A 22,522-nucleotide genomic window follows, 5' to 3' on the forward strand; every position below is an offset into this window, starting at 1 on the left:
GGACTGCATGTCTGATTTATTTATTGTTAACACCTTGGCTCTGTCTTCTTTTTTTCCTGCACTGTGGTGCTCCTTGTCTGTCGTCTTGATCTTGTCTAGCTCATAACAATTAAAAATTTGTCTGCAGTTCATTTTCTTCTCTGTGTGAAAATAGAAGGGAAGTTAAAGCTCTTCTCATTTGATTTCATTTGACTGATAACCTTCTTCATTAATTCCACAAGATCGTGTTTTAATATCTGTCTCAATGGAACTTTTCCGGGTAATGATGAGTGACAGCCTAAAGAACCACATTTCTGAGAAACAAAAAATGTATTCAGTGGAATGAACAGAGAATCCCATTTGTGTATAGACCCTCTAGGAAAAACATGTAAAGAGAATGGGGATTTTCTTGCTTCTCAAAATATATATTTTGAGTTTTGAAGGAATAAAACAAGTAGCTATTTTCACTGGTGACACTCTAGCTCACTCTCCCCCAACATGGTGTCCACCAGTGATTTTGAAATACAGCTACCCTCATTCCTGACCCTTGGCTGTGCTGGCTAGGACTGATGGTAATTGTGTTCTACAACATCTGGAGGACAACGGGTTGGGGAAAACTGCCTAGCTTGACCTATGATCCTAAATAAGAAGGCCTGACTGTTTTTGAAATGAACCTTCTGTTCTTATATTCATTGTTCTGACAGGCTATTGCACTCCATTTGGTTAATCATATCAAATCAATCTACGTAGACCATGTGTTTTGGGAGCCAAAACTGGAAATATGATGCAAATTAGTAGACTTCATCATGCTTGAGAGCCACTGTAGTGTAGAAAAGCCAGTGTGGTTTGTATGTAGACTATCTGTATGGGGAAACCTGGATCCACATGTTTGCTCAGCATGGAGCTCACGGGATGACCTTGAGCAGTCACACAATCTCATCCCCATATTGTTACTGAGATACTAAGATGGATAATTCTGCGTACACCACATGAGCTCATTGGAAGAAAGGTGGGATAGAAATGTCATAAGCAACTATTAGAAGTTTGGATCAGCATTTGTTGTGCTTAATGGGCCTTTATGAGAAGATGTGAGCTAATCCCAGTGTTTCTTTAGAGTAGAGCTAAGGAACCTTTGGCCCTCCAGGTGTTGCTAAATCTGCCATCACCCCTAATTTCTGGTCATGCTGTCTCAGGTTGATGGGAATGGAAGCCCAACAACATCTGGAAGGTGAAAGGTTTTCCAGCCCTGCTTTAGAGAAGAGAACATGGGCCTACCACTCCAGCTCCAGTCTCTCTCAGAAGGATCACCTTGATAAGCAAGATGGAAAGGGGAATGGGAGGGTCTTGTCTCTTACACATGACGTGTACACCTGAGGTCCAGCATAACTGTGAAGCTAATGCTTCATTCCTCCTTTGCACTTCCAAGCTGGGGGGGGCAATCCTGTTGCTTTCATGCTAGCTTCACAGGGGTTTAGCCTTCATAAACAATGTCTGGCTGTCCCTCCGTTCATGGTGGACTTGCAGTGGCTGTAATAACTCCTTCAAAGTAGTAGTGTTCATTAGACATTTCTAAAGTAGTCTTTATGCAAGTTTATTTAAGGAAGTGACAATAAAAGTGAATATTAGAGGTATTCTGTGATTTTAAGTCAAGCAAAACTGTTGGCATGGCCTTCTCCTGCTCAAGAGACTGAGATGGCCTTTTTCCCACCGAAGGGCATATTCTCATGACCCGTTCCATGTGTGACAGCTGCGGTTTTCAGTCAGCCAGCAGTGACTTCCAGCTGGAGTTGCTATACACTCAGTTGCTTGTAGGAATGCCAGTGGCATGTGCCAGACTTGGTGCCTTTTGACATCCCAGCAGGAGAACAGCTTTTCAACTGATTATGGTGCCATGTAAATGCTATTTTGTGTGCTTTGTCAAGCTGTCAGCATTTGCACAGCCACCCACTGAAAGCTAGTGTGGCAGGAAGTCAGCAAGTTGACCAGGGCGGCTGAAAACTCAGGCCTCTTTACCACTTGTGGCCAACCAAGTGGAAAGCAACTCACCAGTCATGAATTCTGGCCTTCCAGGTCCTTGACAATATCCTGGTCCTCTTTTTAACTGCCTAGGAATGCAAAAATGGGGGAGACAAAACCTGGAAGTAAGTGTTTCGGTTTTCAAACATTTTTCGGAAGCCGAACATCCGACGCGGCTTCCGCTTGAGTGCAGGATGCTCCTGCAGCCAATCAGTAGCTGCACCTTGGTTTTTGAACTTTTCAGAAGTCGAACGGACTCCTGGAACTGACTCCGTTCAAGAACCAAGATATCACTGTATTTGGTTTCAGTTGCTGTCTCTCACATTGCATGTAACATAATTTTTTGCTCTATAAGACTCACTTTTTCCCTCCTAAAAAGTAAGGGGAAATGTGTGCGCATCTTATGGAGTGAATGCAGGCTGCGCAGCTATCCCAGAAGCCAGAACAGCAAGAGGGATTGCTGCTTTCGCTGCGCAGCGATCTCTCTTGCTGTTCTGGCTTCTGAGATTCATAATATTTTTTTTCTTGTTTTCCTCCTCCGAAAACTAGGTGCATCTTATGGTCTGGTGCATCTTACAGAGTGAAAAATACGGTAGTTTTGTTCTGAGCACAGTAACTCCTTTAACCTCCCATGCACTTTTAAGAACCTAATCTGACCATATAGGCTTTGTAATGTGAGTGATTTGCCATCCTGGATGGAAGAATTGATGCCATTCTCTATTAATCTGCTGGTTAACTTCCAGATATGAAAGAAATCATGTGTTTTTTTAACTGGGAGCTTTCTTTTCTCCTCCTCTTCCCCCCGGCCCCATTTCTGTTTTTTGACTCCATCCCTCAAATTCTATTCATGCTTTATTTCATCCTTTGGCTATTAACTTTGATATTTTTCCTCCCACCCTACACCCCTCCTCCTTGCACTCTTCCCATCAGCGATCTTTTTCATCTGTTTTAAGTACAAGTCAAAACATTTGCTTGTGGTAATGTTGGCTTGACTTACCACTACAACATTTAGCTTCTGCTTCTAGGCATGTAATCAAACACTAGCGTTAGTGGGAACTCTGTAATTGTATCATTAAAAAACAAAAATCTATAAATGCCCCCGTATAAAAGTTAGCTTTCCTTTCATGCTGAAATGTTCTATTTCTGCATAGATAAAAACATAAAGCTATATTTAAATACATCAATCAAATATTTTTGGGCCCTTTTTCAGTCCGATAATCTGTGTTGGGCTACAGTAGCAGAAGGCTTGTGGCTGAACAGCAGGAACACACTAACATTGAGAAAAAGGTCCTGACCCTGTGATGATGCAGGATGGATTAAGGTCAGAGCTAGGATTTCTTTTTTAACAAGATGGGATGAGGTGAACTATGAGGGGAGCTTTGTAGTTGCCTCAGCCCTTTTCTTGCTCCCTTTGAACATTTGTGAACACTTGTAAGAGCTGCTGAATTTGTTGAAATTCCATCCATGTTTCCGTGCCTCAACCATGGTTTCTTGGAAGTAACACTATTTATGCCACCAATCTTTCTAACCAAATTAAATAAATAGTAGAGCCTGCTTGGTTGTAGGTGTGGTTGGCTGATTGTAACCTTGCCACAATTAAGTAATATCCAGTCAAGACTTTGGGAACATCAGCTGGTTCAGAACATGGCAGCCATGTTGTTGACAGGGTCTAGTCACTGTGAGGTTATTGGAGAAAGGGGCTTTTGTTTCTGTGCACAATTTGAAGTGCTGGTTTTAACCTTTCTAAAGCCTTAAATGAAGGATGGTGAACCTGTGACCTTCTAAAGCTTTGTACACACTGTAACCCTGAAGGTATTGAAATGGAAAAAGTGAAACTAAAAACCATCCTTCATTTTGGCTAGTTTGCCATTTTCACATAAACTGCTCGTTTGCTTGCTTCTCCTAGTCTAAAACTTGATAAAAGGCCAGCAAGGTGTTTGTTTGTTTGTTTGTTTGTTTGTTTGTTTGTTTGTTTTTAAAAACTGGTTCATGTTTTTTGTCTTACAATTAAAATAGATGAAGCAGGAGGAGGTGAATGGTAAGGTATTTTTTTCTGTGAAAGGTATTCTTTCAGTTACTTTATTTGTAACAATGTACCTCTTTCAACAGATGCTGCATTTTCAAAGCTCTAGGAATTATGTGAATAGACCCCAGGCATCATCACAGAATATTTTAGCACAAAATCCTTTTAATCTTTCAAATGTGACTTCCTTTTTTAAAAAAATATTTGACTATAAAATCATAATTCAAAGCAGGAAAGTTCCAAGTTAGTCTGCAACAGGATTCTAATATATATGTATTTAATATGAAAAGGTCTCCCGTGTGATATTGTGAACTGTACCACATATTTGACACTTTGTATTATTGTGAACCGTACTCCTTGACAGACTTAATTGCTTTAGCAGTGAAATGTCAAGTATTGACAGTCGGTTACGTAGGTAAAATCTAATCAGTTTGTGCAGGCACGATGCAGGGTAGACCAGCTCACTTAACTTTTGTACCTTTGATAGAAACCATGCTCATTAAAATAATTCCTGAATCACCACACACACACACACACAGACACGTTATTGTCCGTTCCAGCAGTGCTATTGCTGCACATCACACCAGCCATATAGCTAATTGCTTATTCACTCCCACATTCTCTCACCTATGAAAAGCGTTGTTCCTTCAACCAATGGCAAGGCAGAACAATCCCAGTGTAAAAGATGAGACACAGATCTGACATGGGCAGTGGGGACAGACAGAAGCAGCCTTTCATTTTTTAAAAATGAAAACTGGAAGCTGATGGAGCAAGAAGCTGCCAATCTGGGACATGTCCAAGGTTTAAACAAGAATTATGGATGATACTGTTGCTATAAAACAGTGGTCACACTCCAGAGAGGTCATTAGGTATGCCTCAGGGCTTGTACATGTCCAGCTGAACCTCTGAACTTATCTTTGAAACACAGCTCCCCAAGCTGAAATGTGAATGACTTTTGAAGTTTTCAGAAGGGGCTTTCTCACAGGACAAAGGCATAGAGAGAGAGGAATGTCTAATGCCCTAGTGGGCAGTAGTATGACTCGTGAGGTATTAATTTGGAACTGCCTAGAATTCTTATATTCATGCTTTAATATCTAGCAAAGGTAGATTATGTACTGAATCTGTGCCTCAAACTCTTGTAATTAGGATTAGGGCTAAAATGAAAGTACTTACTTTTTTCTAGGAGGTGGCCAAAAGTAACTTCCCACTGCACCCTTTGACAATTTTTCTGCAGTTGCTTCAAAAATCGCCACATGTTCTTTTGTGTCACACTCTTTGAATTTTCTTTGTTTGCCCCTTGGCGTAGCCAAACCCAGTTGACTACATAGGATGCTGATTCTTCAACACATTCACTCAGGGATCACCAATGTGACTAATCCTAGAAGGGGAGGGAAGAGCGCTGACACTGAATTTTTATAATGACTTTCCTGCACTATTAGCTAGCAAAAATGATGGTACAAAACAGGACTGAAAAAAACAAATATTCAAAATTAAACTCCACTTTGGGAAATGCTTCTCCTTCCCCCCTCAGCCCAGATAGTTGTTTCCTGCTTAAAAACCAAGTCAGGAGAATATTTGGAGCAATCCTAACTTGTATTTCTTATTAATCTTACCCTTATTTCTCTCGCTCTGAGAATGTCATCATTTTTGAGTGTTTCATAAATGTTCTGAGGGTACCAGTGCATTTTCTTATTTAACTTACAGCTACTTTTTCCTAGTTAAACGTTAATGATGTGAAGCCTATTGATATTTTTTTTACTCCGTTTCAGATGCAGGAATCTCTGTCCCATGCCCTTGTTCTGACTGGATGATGCAGCGTATCAAGAAACTCAGAATATCCCTGCTCTTTGGAGAAGTCAGTCAATTTGCTGGTGAGTTGCAGCATGCCAATGAGGTACTGTGGTGCTTGAGATTTTATGCTGTCATAAAGATTTAGCTGTTATAGATTTCACCTTGACACTGGAGAGCTATTGTACTTGAAGTTTAAAGGTGCCCAAAAGAGAGCCTTCCATGCCACCTTTCAGCTGTGCTTAAATCACCAGATTTGTAAATATATTTCAGGATTGTCTATAGGCAGGAGATTCCATAGAGAGAAAAGAGTGGTTTCCCATCCGCCCCCTGCCTTCCTCCCTTTGCAGCAGTCTGAGGGGACCATAGGCACCAACTCCTGGGGACCAAGGCGGTTTTGTCCCCCATGTAGTTTTTGAGGGAGTAAGGCCCCCTCAATTTTCAGAGGGTGTTCAGCTCTGCCCCCTGGCTTCTCACAACATCAGGAAGTCATGCATTGTTGCCTCCTTAGTACTCTGGAGAAGCTGGCGCCTCTGGAAGGAACTATGTAACCTATGAGCCAACACACACACTGCTAATCCATGCAGTGTCAGAGAAAGGGAGGGAGGGAATTTCTTTGCTGCTCACACCACCACACCTTACAGCTTTTAAAAAAGTAAAGGGGAATGTGCTTCAGCATTGTGGGGCTTCTGGGCAATAGGGTGTGGAGGTGCATAGCTGTCAACCTTCCCTTTTTTTGCAGGAATTTCCCTTATTCCAGCACCATTTCCCATTGCTTTCCGCTGCTATCCCAGATTCTTAGATATCCCGTAGACTGTCCCCGGGATAGGTGAGGCTGCTGATCCCTTATTTTTGAGGCTGCTGATCCCTTATTTTCAAATCTGAAAGTTGGCAGCTATGTGGAGGTGGGATCAGAAAAACAATCTCTTCTTGGTTGGGGGTGGGAGGGGACTGGCTAACTAATTAGTCCAAGCCAAATTTTGGAGAGCTCACTTGTTCCTGTGGTTCAATACCTTACCACTTCTTTTTCTGCCTCTTTTGTATCTGAAGATAATGCATGCACACGAAAGCTTATACCAAGAACAAACTTAGTTGGTCTCTAAGGTGCTATTGGACAATTTTTAATTTTTTTTATATATTTTGGCTGCATCAGACCAACACAGCTACCTTCCTGAATCTGGAACAATGGCCTTAGCATTTCGTTGAGTTCCTCTCTGTGTGTTTCAGTGATGATAAACAGTGGATCATATCATAGTCACGTAATAGGTGGAAGCAACTGAGGCAGATATCCAGAAAGTGAACCTATGCAGAGAGTGCTTAATCTTCAAGTTAGTAGACGAGTCCTGCTCTAGATTGGTCTCTAAGAAATTGTAGCAGGAAAGTATCTGCCAGCTTCCTGAATGTCAAGTGGTATAAAGTACTCATTGAGAACCCAACTGCTGAAGACAGAGATTTAAGAACTGATGTTTCAAATCATAGGGGAAAGAAATCAATGGGGAAGCATCTCAGTCTTGTCAGATGTTCTATCTGTGACCTTAACAGCATGACTTAAAATAGAACAATTCCTAGGAGTTGCTGCAGCAGGAGAACTGGAATGGACTGACCCAGACCCTGTGGCCATCATCTGTGGTCCTAGTCTGTGTGCATCCTCCATGAGAGGTCCATAGGCAGGCAGCACAAGAATGGGCCTTTTCTGCAGTGGCCCCACATTTGTGAAATGCTCTTCCCAAGGCGGCTCGCCTGACATATCTTTAGGTGCCAGCTGAAAATGTTTCTCTATAGCCAGGTCTTTGGCTGATTAAACAATCTAAATGTGTTTGTGGGAAGGGGATTATTGGCTTGTTTTTGTTTTATTATGTATTTCATGTTCTCATTTTGTATTTTTATGTTGTGAACTGCCTTGTGATCATTGGATGAAGGGTGGTATACAAACTAAATAATTAATTAATAATATAATCATATCTGGCCATTATGCTTATCAGAGCATGGGTATGAGTACTGATATGGATAGCTCTTAAACTGCAGAGAGAGAGAGAGAGAGAGAGAGAGAATGAGAATTGGTTTCTCATTTGGTAGCTCACTGTTTTAACAATATATTTAGCACTCTAATAGCTACAGTTTGTATTCTAACCTGAGATATTTATCCCCCAACTTGTTAATTTGGTTTATTAGTAGTAGTAACAGCAATAGTATACTACATCTCATCAAAAGATCACAGAAGGAGTTTCTTCAATAATATTGTCTGTTGTTGGTCCCAGCCTGCTTTGGCTGCCAATGACTTCTGTTGATTAAAGGAAAAATATACAAAGTAATGCATCATGGCAGCCAGCAGAGGAGGATGATAAATGGTTCTTACATCTTCACTGTTCATACGAAGAAATACTTTTATGGCATTCTAGGAAAGAAAGCAGGATTAGAAACAGTTAGGTGCAACCAAGGAGTGGGTGCTCGCTGCTCTGCTTTCATGTATGGTGAAATTGAGGATGACACCTTAATCAGAAAACTCAGGTGTTTTCTATTCAACAGAAGAAGCAATGAAATGGATTTCATGAAGAGAAGGGATCTCTTTATCAACAGTCTGTGAGAATGTAGCTTTCCATTCAGGAGAGCATGTGTGTTAGGGCTTTTTCCACTAAGATGTTCCACTGAGATGTTCCATTGAGACACAACTCATCTGCAAGATACAGCTGCATCAATGGCGTGACAGGAGAGGCAACTGGGCTGCACATTGATTCTCTTTGCATTCCAGAGGGAGAATTTGAAGAGCTTCCCAGAATTTTGGAAAGTGGGAACCATCAATTAATGAGGGTTGCCGCAGCGAAGGGAAGACATATGATTAATGGGTTAGTTTCCTTTTGGAGGTATCTGTCTCCAAAGCCTTGATTCTACCATCTTTAGGGGAAACATTTCTTTAAACCTGCTGACAATACAAAAGTGGTTTGCTACCTCTTTTGTAGCAAACTGTATTTAAGAATTGCACAAGTCTATTTGGTAGTTTCTTTCGTCTTGTTGGTTGTTAATAAGAATACAATTTATAAATAATTAAAATTAGAGGGTTTTCAGCTGTGAGTCTGACACACACCACACCAAAATAGCACTACCATGGCAGGGTTATAGTGGGAAATGAAGTCTGCAGTCTGACTTCTGGTGAGCCATAGAAAACTTTACGTACTTCGGAGAAGGCCAAAACGAACATTTCAAGCCAAAATGAAGTTGGCCAGCGTGTGCAAGAGAGCCAGTGTGGTGTAGTGATTAAGAGCGGTGGACTCGTAATCTGGTAAACCGGGTGGCATCCCTGCTCCTCCACATGCAGCTGCTGGGTGACCCTGGGCCAGACACACTTCTTTGAAGTCTCTCAGCCCACTCACCTCACAGAGGTGAGGTGAGGTGTTTGTTATGGGGCAGAAAGGGAAAGGAGATTGTTAGCTGCTTTGAGACTCCTTAGGGTAGTGATAAAGCGGGATATCAAATCCAAACTCCTCCTCCTCCTCCTCCTCCTCCTCCTCCTCCTCTTCTTCTTCTTCTTCTTCTTACACTTCTTTAAAAAGAACTATGACTCCACCTAGCTCCTAGCTGTAAAATATGGGGCATGACCAAATCGTATTTCCTTTCCTTCAATCCGTCTCCCATTAAGCAAAGGAAGGCTTTAACCTTTCCAACCAGGCCTGTAGTGATGCACACACAAACGTTTGCACAAGGGCCCTTCCATGCAGCCCTAGCCATCTGCCTGAATATAAGAGAATGAGAGGTGGGGAATGAGAGGTGCCCTGCAACCTACTGTAACAACTTCATGGTGAGGTCCAGCACTTATTTTTCTTGAAGAAAATCACTGACTTGGATTGAAGGCCCTCATAAGGAAGCAGCCCTGGCAGATGTATACATCTGCCCCAAATAAGCTAGTAAGGCTGTATGCTAAATTCCCGACTCTGGCAATTCCCTCCCTCTCTCCTTCCACATTTCTCTCTTTCTTAAAATGAGTAGATGCAGCTTGGTGCTTCAGTTGTCATTAAGAAATGACAGCTGTGTCTCGTGCAAATAAGCACAGCCTATTTCATACAGGCATCAGTCCAGGGGATCATTTGCTTGTTGCTTAATCTTCATTGGTTATGGATAATTAAGATGCACCTGTTAAAAGTCCCTGCCTTGTTCACTGACATCCCTGCTTAATTATACCACATACCTGCTTCTTTGCAAAAACAAATTATTCCAGAGAAATGTGGTTTCATCTCTTTTTCACGCTCATTCATTTTATAGCTCTAAATGGATCTGCTGCAAATACCATAGTAGAAGCAAATTAAAGTGCCCTCCATTTATAATGTATGGACACAGTGGACAGCGGCTTACACCAGAGAAAAGCAAGTATTAATTTCACATGGCTAACAATGGCCAAAGCAGTTACTTTCACTGTTCACTTATTCTGGGTAATATATATATTTTTATTGGTGTACTGGTTTAAGTGGAAGGAGAGAGGATCCCTTGCCATTCCTAACCCGATAAGGTTGAACAATTATAACCCCGGGCCCTAAATGTATTGTCCATTTTTAAAATAGCAAAAAATAAAAGGATAACATCTTGGGCATAGAAAGTTCTTTACTTATTATAAGAATATGTGTGCAATCTGCCGGCATTTGCTGTTTGTTAATTTAACCTTAATCAAATTTAAAATGAAAGGGAATATATCCTTCATCATTATGGCAGCTGTCATATGTAGAAATTGATCCCAGTTGGCTTTCGGCATACACCTGGTTGTCCTGGAAAAAAGAGGCAAGAATTTTAAAACACAATCCTATTGATTTTGCATTCCTAAAATGGTAGCCATCATTGTGCCCAAACCATTGTTATATCCCTGATAGACCTTTGTCTGGATTGTATCAATTTAGACTGCAGGCAGTAATTCATATTCCACCAGCCCCTCATATAGAAAACTAGGCTAACAGAACCTTTTCCCTTGTATGTTAGCTTTCCATCAAGTAACACCCCCACAAACACCCACCCACGCCTGCAGTCTGAAAGACTACAGGCAAGTCACTGGTCTTCCACCTCTATGAAAACTAGTGCCAAGTTACCAACTCCTGTTTGTCTCTTGGAGCCCAGAGCCAACTGAAACATTTCATCAGAACTTTCAGATAACTTATCGCTATATTGGTAGTCTGTCTTGCATGAACAGCCTTCATTTGTTTCCTAAATAATGATCACTACGATTGTTCCATAGATTAAGCCTGTTGCACTGCAATTCTCCTGGTGCATTTTGCTCCTGGAAATTATTTGCAAAGAGCCTTGCCTCAGAAATTATTGTTTGAAATCATCATTACATCCAAACGGTTTAAGAGTTTAGATGTTTTTGAGTTGGGAGGTAATTTCCAGGCTGAGATTGTCCCTTGGGGAATTTTCTTCTGCCAGTCAACCAGGGAATGATTACAATTCCAGAGTTTTGTGCGTATACAACCATAGTCAGAATTATTCACCTAAGAATTGCAGAAGAACCAACTCCTCTCCCTGCAATAATGCAAGTGATACTGGCAAACAAGGGGGAATATATAAACAGTCAGCTGCTGAAAAGTTATCATTTTCTCCATTCCCAAAGAAGAAGCTGCAGAACCAACACCCAAAGTTCCCTCTCGCTTTTTGGCCTTTGTTTCCTTTTAAATCATAAAAGCGATTGTCAAAAATGCTGCAGAAAAGACTTTCACACAGAATTGCATATCAAAGTCTCAACAGAACATTTCCTTTGCTTCAGATAAATGGATTGTGATTCAGAGGCACAGATGTGTGTTGATTTGCAGGAAACAAAGTAAGGTTACATGTGGCAGCCGTGCCATCAGCAACTGGTTCACCTTGCCTGCTTGGAAAGCAAAAGAGATTGACAAGGTTCAACTGTAGAACGTAGTGCAACTTTTTATATTATATATGAAAGCAAGATTCATTTGAAGTCTTTGAGAATGTTCAAGTCAGCCCTGGGGGAATGTTAGGCTTCAGAGTGTTTACCTCTGGCTCTTGTTCCACATTCTACTGTTTTAAAGTGGCCATGAGGCATTGTGGGGAAGAGAAAAGCTTAAAACAGGCGAGGAATAAGAAAATCTAGTTCCGTATAAGGGCAAGTGAAAACTAGCAGGTTTTTGTGATTTGTAAGGGGCAGTGAGATGTGTGTGTGTGTGTGTGTGTGTGTGTGTGTGTGTACACTGTACAGTGGTACCTCAGGTTAAGAACTTAATTCGTTCTGGAGGTCAGTTCTTAACCTGAGGTACCACTTTAGCTAATGGGGCCTCCCGCCGCCACCAAGCCACCGCCACACAATTTTTGTTCTCATCCTGAAGCAAAGTTCTTAACCTGAGGTACTATTTCTGGGTTAGCGGAATCTGTAACCTGAAGCATCTGTAACCCAAGGCACCACTGTATTTGCTCTTAGCCCTGAGAATATTGCCCCTTTCCTTTCCTATTTTCCAATGCAGACACACAGCATTCAACCAGAGCCTAAAACCCTCTGAACACTGAGGGGGCCTGCAGGGGCGGAGCAATGGGGGTGCTGTAGGGGCAGGCCACACTGGGTGTCATCCTGAAGGGGGGTGACATTCAGCACACACCTCCGCCCATGACTCCCAAGCCTACAGCAAGCGGCGGCCCTGATGGGCCACCGGGGCCACCGGCAAAGCAGCAAAGCTCCACCCTTCTACCCTGGCTCACTGTAGGCTTGGGAGTCACAGGCAGGGGGGTTGCCGCACTGCCCATGCTCCCTGGTGGAGGAGGCAGGCAAACAGGCAGGCAGGCAGGGGAGAGGACAGGTGTCTTCCCACCCATGACTCCCAAGCCTGCAGCGAGCTGGGGGAAAGGGGGCTGCTTGGCCAGCAGCCAAGGAGTCACAGGCGGAGGGGTGACAAAAAAATTCCACACCAGGTACCACCTGATCTTGCTATACCTCTGGGGGCATGGCCCCCTAAAAACACACACACATACATTGGGGTCCCCAAAAGTGCTTTGGCCCCTAGGAGCTGGTGCCTATGGACTAACAGAAAGATGGAAGAAGCAGTGGTAACTGAATAGAACAGGTGCAAACCACTTCTGTACAAAAGAATGACAGGAAAAAAAGTTCTAAACACTGGCTGTGGCTAGGATTTTAATACAGCTTTAGGACAGTGGTGATAAATAACACAAATTCTTTTTTATTAGCTGCTTCTACATAAATTGGAAATTCTGAACCACAATTAACTTTGTCAGATACTTTTCAGAGGTTATTTAAAGTAAACTCCCATTGGTGAGCCGAGGTATTGGATTTACTAGCAATTATTTGTGCAGTCCCAAAATGCAAGATTAGTTCTTTTAATTAATAACCTTGTGGAGACTTTTACTGCTGCAATAGATTAATCATTCTAAAATATTCTACAGTTGCGTTATAGGACTCCCTGCCGATGTTGCGACTGCTGTAGTTTTCCACACAGAATAAAAAGATAGAAAGTCTTGATTGTACATTAATGAGTATAAGATTTTATGGCTTTTAGCTGGATGAGTTTGCTTTAGATCTGGAGTATAGAATTTTAATTGGGGATAAATGAGAAAAATTATCCTGAAATCCTCTGCTTCAACAATACAGTATTGTACCCCAAGCGTACCTTTATTGCAGTGCCGTTTTTAGTGGAAATACTTGAGGCAAGGGTTACTTGAACTTGTAATAACTATTCATAATTTAAAAATATGGCAAACAATATCTAGAACAGCTGTATTTCAACTTGATTGTTTGATATAGAAACAAATGATAATGGCAATAAAATGAACCAGCTGCCAAAAACATAAAGCAATTAGTAGAAGAAATGAAAAGTGTATTGAAACAGAAGAACAGAAGAACATATAGTGCCTGTTTCAGATCTGGAATAAGTTCAATGTCCTTTTCTATTTGATTTTATGGCAGTGATATTGGATAACGAACATAGAAAAACTTTAAATAAGAAGTGAATAAACAATCTTCACTTACTGTTTTCTAGCACTGCTGTGGCCATTGCTCACCAGGAAAATCTCAAGCACAATTTCCAGGGCAGCAAGTGGAAATTTGACACTTCATACCTCACTTCCTCTGTTCAAAAAGCCTCACAGTGCAAAAATGTGAGATGCACTATTATTGTTAAGAAGCTTCTGCTATTTACCACTGAGTAACGAATATATTCATTGTCATCTAGTCTTTTTATCCATAATAAAAAAAAAATTGGGGGCGTTCTTTTTTTCCCTGTCGAATTTTCCCTGTTAACACTAAGTTGGCAAGCGATCTCCCTTGCCTAGCAGACTTCACGCTAGGCCAGAGCACATTCTCCAATTGACAAATAAAGGATCAGTCTTTGCCACAACTCGGGTCATTTTGGGACATCTGTCATGCAGGCCAGGGTGAAGCAAAGCATCGGCCTAGGACATCCTGCAGCCCAGCTGCTGGGTTGGTGAACTAAGTTTGTGTGACAGTGTGCGAGTCAGTGAGGAATAACTGGAGGTTTCAAGTGATATTTTCAAGTATGGCATGCAGGATTATTGAGGGCGGCGGGGGGATGAATTGAAAAGAGCATTTGTTTCTCTCCTGAAAAACAACACACAGTTTCGGGGAGGGGGTTGTTTTATTCTTTATCTCATAGCTCTACAAATATGGAAAAGTCAAAGGATGCGTTAATGTATTGTTCCTTGGAGCAAGGGCATGCCAGCCACTGACATACCCTCCAAGTGTCCAGGGACAGCACCAGAATTACAAAAGCTATCCCAGCTTCTGATTTGATCCCAGAATGTCCCTATTCCCCCCACCAGTGCCGCTGCTGGGAGGAGAATGAGCCAGTGCTTGTCCCAAGTGGCGGTGGCAAGAGAGCATCCCGTTGCTTCTCTGTGACCTCTCTATCACCAGGAGAGGAGAGGTTTCTGCCCCATGGCTGTGGAAGAGGAGAGGTTTCTGCCCCATGGCATTGGCTGTGAGATGCAGGCCAAGGGCAGGGCTGCCCTGGGCATGAAGAAAGGGGGAACGGAGCTCAAGGAGCCTTCTTCTTGTTTTTTAAATGCTTTGTGCATCTGCATCTAATCTTGCCCTTTTCTAAAATTTATTTGTTGGTGTATGTCTTTCTTTTTGTAAACCTACCAAAGAATAGAATAGAATAGAATAGAATAGAATAGAATAGAATAGAATAGAAAGGGGTTTTTCTCAGAATGGTGGAAGGCATGTGTGCTGTGTCCCATTGGTGATAAGAAATCTGATAAGAGATTGGGTGGTCAAGGAGGGTCAGTTGTGGGGGGGAGGGAGTGAGAAATGTCCCTATTTTCATCTGAGGAATGTTGGAGGGCATGCAGTGATATTGTATAGTCTCCTTAGAATCTGTACCACCCTCCCCCAACTTCATGCCTCCTGAATGTTTTGGACTACTGTGGTATCTCAGGTTACAGAAGCTTCAGGTTACAGACTCCACTAACCCAGAAATAGTACCTCACATTAAGAACTTTGCTTCAGGATGAGAACAGAAATCGTGCAGCGGCAGCGGGAGGCCCCATTAGCTAAAGTGGTACCTCAGGTTAAGAACAGTTTCAGGTTAAGAACGGACCTCCAGAACGAATTAAGTTCTTAACCTGAGGTACCACTGTACAGCAATCAGTCCCAACTAGCATAGCGAATGGTCAGGGATGATGGGAGTTGTATTTCTGCAACATCAGGAGGGCACCAGGTTGGCAACGTCTAACCTACACTCGTATTTCCTATGATGAATCCCTCCCATATTTCCTCTGCTATGTTTCAACATGTTAGGATTAATACCTTATGGCAATCATAACCCATGGTTAGTACCTTGTGTCTTTGCTCGTTATCTTTAAAAAATATGCCATAAGGAGGATTACTTCCAGGTATTTTTTAAAGTCACTCCAGTGCAGAGGTAGCATCTCAAATTATTTCTTTATAATTGACAGCTCACCTGCCTCCATACAAGGGTTTCTTGACATCCAAGCTGCCCAGCTGGGGAGAATCCAGCTCCCAAGCTGAAGAAGGTAATTGCTTTAAGAGGCAAAAAATGTCAATTACCGGTATCTGCATGTGGAATTGGCAGGTTAGTTTTCAAATAGATAATGCTTCTGATATATGCAGACTCCAAATTTTTCTTCACTATATTTGAATGAAATGGGATTACTTTTGTAAGGGAGAACAGACTCTCTGGTCCCAAAAGGATGTAGAGCTTGGTCACATATTGTGTGTACAGCACTTGTTCATCTACACCAGGCCTAGGCAAACTTGGCCCTCCAGTTGTTTTGAGACTACAATTCCCATCATCCCTGACCACTGGTCCTGTTAGCTAGGGATGATGGGAGTTGTAGTCCCAAAACATCTGGAGGACCGAGTTTGCCTATGCCTGATCTACACACATTCAGCAGTAGACACGGAGGTGTGCTGCACTGACTTCTTTTTAATGGTACTAATATAGAGTTCATGCAGTATACATACTTGGTCCTTCAAGCTGCAGTGTCAAAAGACGTTTTAATTATGCTCCACAAATGGAAGAATCTTGTTGAGTAGCATGAGCAGCATTTCCCTTTGCAATGTTTGATATAAAATAGCAAATTATAGCAAATGAACAATGACTGGCAAAGTCAATGTGTAATTATGAGAGAGAGCTTCACTATTTGCATATGTCATCATTTAAGTATTTTTTGTTGTTTTATAATTTCCATGCTTAATTACTTGGAGCAAGTAAGGAATGCTAGCAAAAGGAGGTGCAGAGATTTCTTTGCTTAAACATCTGTGAGAGAGCCTGATTCTCCTCTTCCAAAGTTTAGTTCCTTCCTTCATATATTCTGGAAGATGTTTGCCAACTTTGCCCCTGGGCTGGTTCCAGCCCATTCAAGCCCTTTGTACGCGAGAAGGAGGAAGGCTTGTCCACTCCACCACAGATGCAGAACATGTGAAGCAAGGACTTTGAAGGTTTAATTGCAGGTGTAGTTCTTACCCTCTTGCAAAATAGTATGTACACCGGTACACACTAAATTATTTTATCACAGAGTGTGTGGTCTGTGTATCTGTGGGTATCTGTGCCGGTTCCACCACCACAAAGAGATTCAACAGCCAAGATGCTGTATACTGTAAATGCTACACTGATGAGCTTTTCAAAATAGATACCAAAGTACAGTGGCACCTTGGTTCTCGAACTTAATCCGTTCCAGGAGTCTGTTCGACTCCCAAAACCATTCGAAAACCAAGGTGCGGCTTCCGATTGGCTGCAGAAGTTTCCTGCACTCAAGCAGAAGCTGTGTCGGACGTTCAGCTTCCGAAAAATGTTCAGAAACTGGAACACTTACTTCCGGGTTTGGGGCGTTCAGAAGCCAAAATGTACATGTATGAAGGCGTTCGAGAACCAATGTATGACTGTGTATATGTCCACTGTAGCTAGGAGTATTTAATGAAAGGCAAGCAACGCAAGGGAACTATTGAGCTGTTGTTTTTCTTGTACTGCCTAGAACTCCCTTCTGAGTTATTACATTCTGAAATTTACTGCTTTCGGTGCCACATTAACGTAATTAACTCCAGCTCTCAAAATATAATTGGACCAGAGCAGCACCACAGTTTTGCACAACATTATAGTTTATGTTGTTTTGAACATTGTTCTCCCATTGTTAAGCCACTTATCCTTCAAGAAAGGCGAGGGGAATTTTATTCTAATCCCTAAACTACATACCCTGTAGTTAGAACTACCAAGGTCGGTGAAATATTTCCAAGTATAAGACTGCAAGGTTTTAATGAGGCTGACCCTTGATGCACCTTGAATTTGTACTTTTAAGGTAGGCTAATATGAAAGAATTAAAAGTATGCAGATCTTTCTTATATACATTTGAGAGCTGCAGGATCAGCAATGAACAAATTAAGAGAGAAATAGAAGAAGGAAAGGTTCTCCACTCCTAGCCCCCATCACCAACCAAATCAATTCAGGTTTGAAATTAGATTAGGAAAATCTATTTGAGTTTTTCTCAATGTCCTTTTGAAGTAAAAGAAGTAATTGCTTGCATATTTTATTTGGCAAAATATTTCTCAGCTACTCTGAACTATACGGTTTGGTATAGCTTCCTGGACTGCTGCACCTCTGAGGAATTTCAATCCATTTATTCCCACCCACCCACCCCACATATATCTCAGATGCCTGTCATTTCACTTAGAATCTTAATATTCTGTTCAGAATTTGATTTTCCATGCTCACAAGGTTTGTTCCCCGGAGACTTCTGCAGTATCTAACGTCTGCATGAACGAAACAAGAAAGCAGCACAGCTTGATTTAATTGACATCAAGTTAATTTTTTTCCACTTTCCCATTTGGGGCTCTGCTTGTAAGGATTTGACTGGATTCGATTGATTTATTTTTTGCAAATTTATTTTTAGTAGCATTTGAATTAGCAGTTGGTTCCTGTGAGGAATGGGTTTGCTGTCTATGGCAAGGATGAAGATCAGGGCTGAGGAACCCTTTTTAGCTCAGGGGTAGTGGGTGGGCCAAGGGACGCGGGTGGCGCTGTGGGTTAAACCATACAGCCTAGGACTTGCCGATCAGAAGGTCGGCGGTTCGAATCCCTGCAACGGGGTGAGCTCCCATTGCTCAGTTCCTGCCAACCTAGCAGTTCGAAAGCACGTCAAAGTGCAAGTAGATAAATAGGTACCGCTCCGGCGGGAAGGTAAACGGCATTTCCGTGTGCTGCTCTGGTTTGCCAGAAGCGGCTTAGTCATGCTGGTCACATGACCCGGAAGCTGTACGCCGGCTCCGTCGGCCAATAAAGCGAGATGAGCGCCGCAACCCCAGAGTCGGTCACGACTAGACCTAATGGTCAGGGGTCCCTTTACCTTTTATTGGGTGGGCCAATGGATAAGGCTCCTATCTTTGTATAGTAGGCTACATTCCAGCAAAACAAAAGGTTTTTGCTCATGCACACATATGATCTCTACCTTCCATCAGGGCATGCACATGACACTGTCACAGGTGCAAAAGCACTTTAGGAAGGCTTTGAGCAGGTCTGGTGTGCCCAGTGGAGATGGGGCAATGCTTGGGGGAGAGCAAGACCTAGGAGGAATCCTGAGGACCAGACAGGGAGCCCTAGAGGACTGCTATTGGCCCCCACCTTGATGTAGAAAAAGCAAACATTTCCCTCCCACTGCCTCAAAATCTAACCCCAAAGTCAAAGAAAAGGCTGAACAAACATGAAATTTATCCTGTGTTCTACACTGTTTTCCCCAGGGCAAGGATGAAAAACTTGTTTTGATTACACTGGCTTTCTGTTATTTTTCTTTCCTGCATTAAATGAATAAGATGCTCGCCGCAAATCATGCCTCTTTTTAGAGAGACATCAAATGCCCTTGGTTTTCTGATTTCCAAAACATAAACATCTGTACAAAGAGGTTACAAAGAGATGATTCTGAATATTTAGGCGAGAAATGACGAAGAAGTGGGCAGCACATTGAATCAAGAATAGTGCACGCTTTATGAGGGGATGTGCGCCAAATATCGTAGTTTGAACTGCCTAATTACGGGCAGCTTGTTGGGCAGAGCTTCACTGGAGCAGCAGGGTTCCAGTCTGGTCCACTGGTGTGGAGAACACCAGGCTGCAGTACCCAAATGAGGCTCTGCACAGGTACAGAACTCATATGGTTGCACAGAGACCATTAAGAAGCCTCAGCAATTCTTTTAAAAGGGTTCACGCCATACATACAGTCATGCATCCTATGACTAGATTTCTTTTGATTTTGGAAACACTGTCTTTTTATTTTGCATTCTGAAAGAATTTCTCTCAGTGATTTTAGTTCAGTACATTGGGAGAAGGAATGGTTTTAAATAAAGGTGATCACTAGCAAAAACATATCTCAGAAGGAAGAAGTGGGAAAGTTGGCAGAAACTATTTCCCCTCTCCTTCTGTTCCTTCATTCTGTGGACCATTCTATGGTATGGCCCTGTCTGAAATAATCATCATTTTTTAAAAAAATAAATTCCTCTGTGGTTCATTCTGAGGTGCAATTTGTGCAGCAAACTGTTTTATAGCTCAGTTTTCTGACATAAAATATGTATTTCATACATCGTTTTTGAAGATATACATCAAATCCCTTTAAAAATAATAAACTGTCAGACCTGACAGTCCATTATATTTATTTTAAGGTGATTCAATATGTCTTCAGAACTGACGTGTGAAATACATATTTCATCCATCGCCCTTAAATATCAGCTACCATAAAATGTAGAATGATTGGTTCATAAATTTCTAGTCTGGTGATGATGAAAATATAAACATGACTTCTTTTTCCTACTTAGCTATGGCTTTGTAAATGAGATTTCACCAGGTTGTCGTTTAAAGAGATCTTAATAATCTGAATTAATGAAACGGATGACTATTATCTCCTGCTCATATTGCACAGTGTTTGCAAGAGAGACCGAAAATAAGTTATTGCTTACACAGCGGGTGGGACAGGGAAAGCACATTTGCTGGTCTGGATATCTTTTCTATGTAAGAGTTGCTTGGCAGTGGAACAGTCTCTCTCAGATGGTTGTGGACTCTCCTTCACTGGAGGTTTTTAAGCAGAAGTTGGATGGCCATCTGTCATGTATGAGCTAGTTGGGATTCCTGCATGGCAGGGGGTTGGACTAGAAGTCCCTTGGGGTCACTTCCAACTCTATGATTCTATTTTTGTGGTGAGAATTATCCCAACATTTCATATTCATTTGCGGGCCCATGAAGCAGGAAGCACCAAAAACAACATGGCAACATCTTGGGATTCAAATGGCCACAACTTTATTGATTACAGATGTCAGTACGCATTGGCAGAGGTACTGGATATGTATCCTGAATTAACCAGCTCAATTACTGACTGATTATTTCATCAGGATTGATCCTGGGTTAAGGATTCCTCATGGCACACATCAAATAGGGTGATTCCTCAAGGACCCACTTTGGGGAGTAAAACAACAACAACAACAACAACAACAACAACAACAACAACAACAATTTATTATTTATACCCTGCCCATCTGGCTAGGTTTCCCCAGCCACTCTGGGCGGCTCCCAACAGAATATTAAAAACACGATAAAACATCAAACATTAAAAACTTCCCTAAACAGGGCTGCCTTCAGACGTCTTCTAAAAGTCAGATAGTTGTTTATTTCCTTGACATCTGATGGGAGGACGTTCCACAGGGTGGGTGCCACTACCGAGAAGGCCCTCTGCCTGGTTCCCTGTAACCTCACTTCTCGCAGGGAGGGAACTGCAAGAAGTCTGTTAGCCCCCATATGGGCATTTGGTCAGAACCTTCCCCTTGGACCCCTTTACTAGGGTACCCTGATACTTAGTTTATGAAGAGGGAAGGTAGTGCTTCTTCCCATCCCCTTTTGTTTAGACTAAAAATGCAACCCAATGCCTTGTTCTACCAGCAAGTTCTGATGGTTCCTATAACATAGGCAAAAACCTCAGACCAGCAAATTCTTCCCTGGCCCCTAATATGGTGACTGATTAATTCTATAGCAAGGACATGCACATTAGTTGCCTGCTTGCCTTCAGGTAAGGTCAAACTATACAGGGTGGGTGGGACGTCCATAGCCAATGGAGCTGACTCCAAGTGCAGTTGGCTTATGTAAGTTGGAGACTCCATCTAGGTCCACTCTCAAGTCCCGCCTTCTTAGGCCGTGATTGGTCCATTAAAATTAAAATTGTGGGAAATCCCTGATAGTCCTGCTGACTGGCTGAGGCTGATGACGTTGTCAGTTGGTCACCCAGGAAGGAATTTCGCTGCCCGCAGCTGCACTAGGCCAGGCCGCAACTGCTACTGCGGCAAAAATAGTAAATAGTCTTTTTTTTCATGCCAGCCTTTACAGTTGACAATAAACTATTATCAGTATAGTCATGAAACTTGAGTGCCCTGCAACAGGTGTGTGATCATATCAGGGGCATGCCGTAGCACAATACAGTAATGCTGTCACCGTAAAAGAAATGTTTGGTTGGGTGCAACTGTTAAGTACGTTTGTTTGTTTGTTTGTTTGTTTGTTTGTTTGTTTGTATGCCGCCCTATACCCACAGGTCTTTCCCCTGCTCTTATGTCTCCTGCCTGACTGCATCCCTTGCCACATAGTTCGCCATTATCAAACAGATTACCAATGTCGCCCAGAGCGATAAATCTGAGAGGACACATCTGAATGCATTATTTGGGCAGGGGAATAAATCCATACCTGGAGAGCACCACGTTGGTTAACCCCTGCAGTATGGCCTGCAAAAAGAGACTGCTTTAAATATCCTCATTTCAAGCTGACACCAAGCAATGAGCCAGTACAGTGGTATCTCGGGTTACATACGCTTCAGGTTACATACGCTTCAGGTTACAGACTCTGCTAACCCAGAAATAGTACCTCAGGTTAAGAACTTTGCTTCAGGATGAGAACAGAAATCGTGCTTTGGTGGCATGGCGGCAGCGGGAGGTCCCATTAGCTAAAGTGGTGCTTCAGGTTAAGAACAGTTTCAGGTTAAGAACGGCCCTCCGGAACGAATTAAGTTCTTAACCCGAGGTACCACTGTATAGCATTTTCAGTTTACATGGGAAGAATTTGCCATGCTGCACGGAGCAATGGAAAGCCATCTCCCTGTGGCAGCCATACCGTGTGCAGCAGCTGCTAAGTGAAAAATGGAAAATGCTTGAAAGATGGCCACTGTAACTGTTCTGGCATGGTTCCATTCTTTATTCATTTACACTATCATTTTTGTTGACAATTAGTT

At 42.2% G+C, this 22,522-nt stretch overlaps 1 protein-coding gene across 1 annotated transcript in view; it reads left to right on the forward strand.

Moving 5' to 3' along the window:
* The window catches only part of MEI4 (meiotic double-stranded break formation protein 4), a gene marked incomplete at both ends in the record, with an annotated part of 44,341 nt that overhangs the window by 16,370 nt on the left and 5,449 nt on the right, over positions 1 to 22,522 (forward strand). Inside the window, 3 exon segments of the mRNA XM_083605771.1 lie at positions 5,788 to 5,826; positions 5,830 to 5,847; positions 5,853 to 5,889. Of these exon segments, the coding sequence (XP_083461897.1) occupies positions 5,788 to 5,826; positions 5,830 to 5,847; positions 5,853 to 5,889 (94 nt within the window).

The sequence above is a fragment of the Podarcis filfolensis genome (assembly GCF_964270895.1).
Source record: "Podarcis filfolensis genome assembly, chromosome: 3".
NCBI lineage: Eukaryota > Metazoa > Chordata > Lepidosauria > Squamata > Lacertidae > Podarcis > Podarcis filfolensis.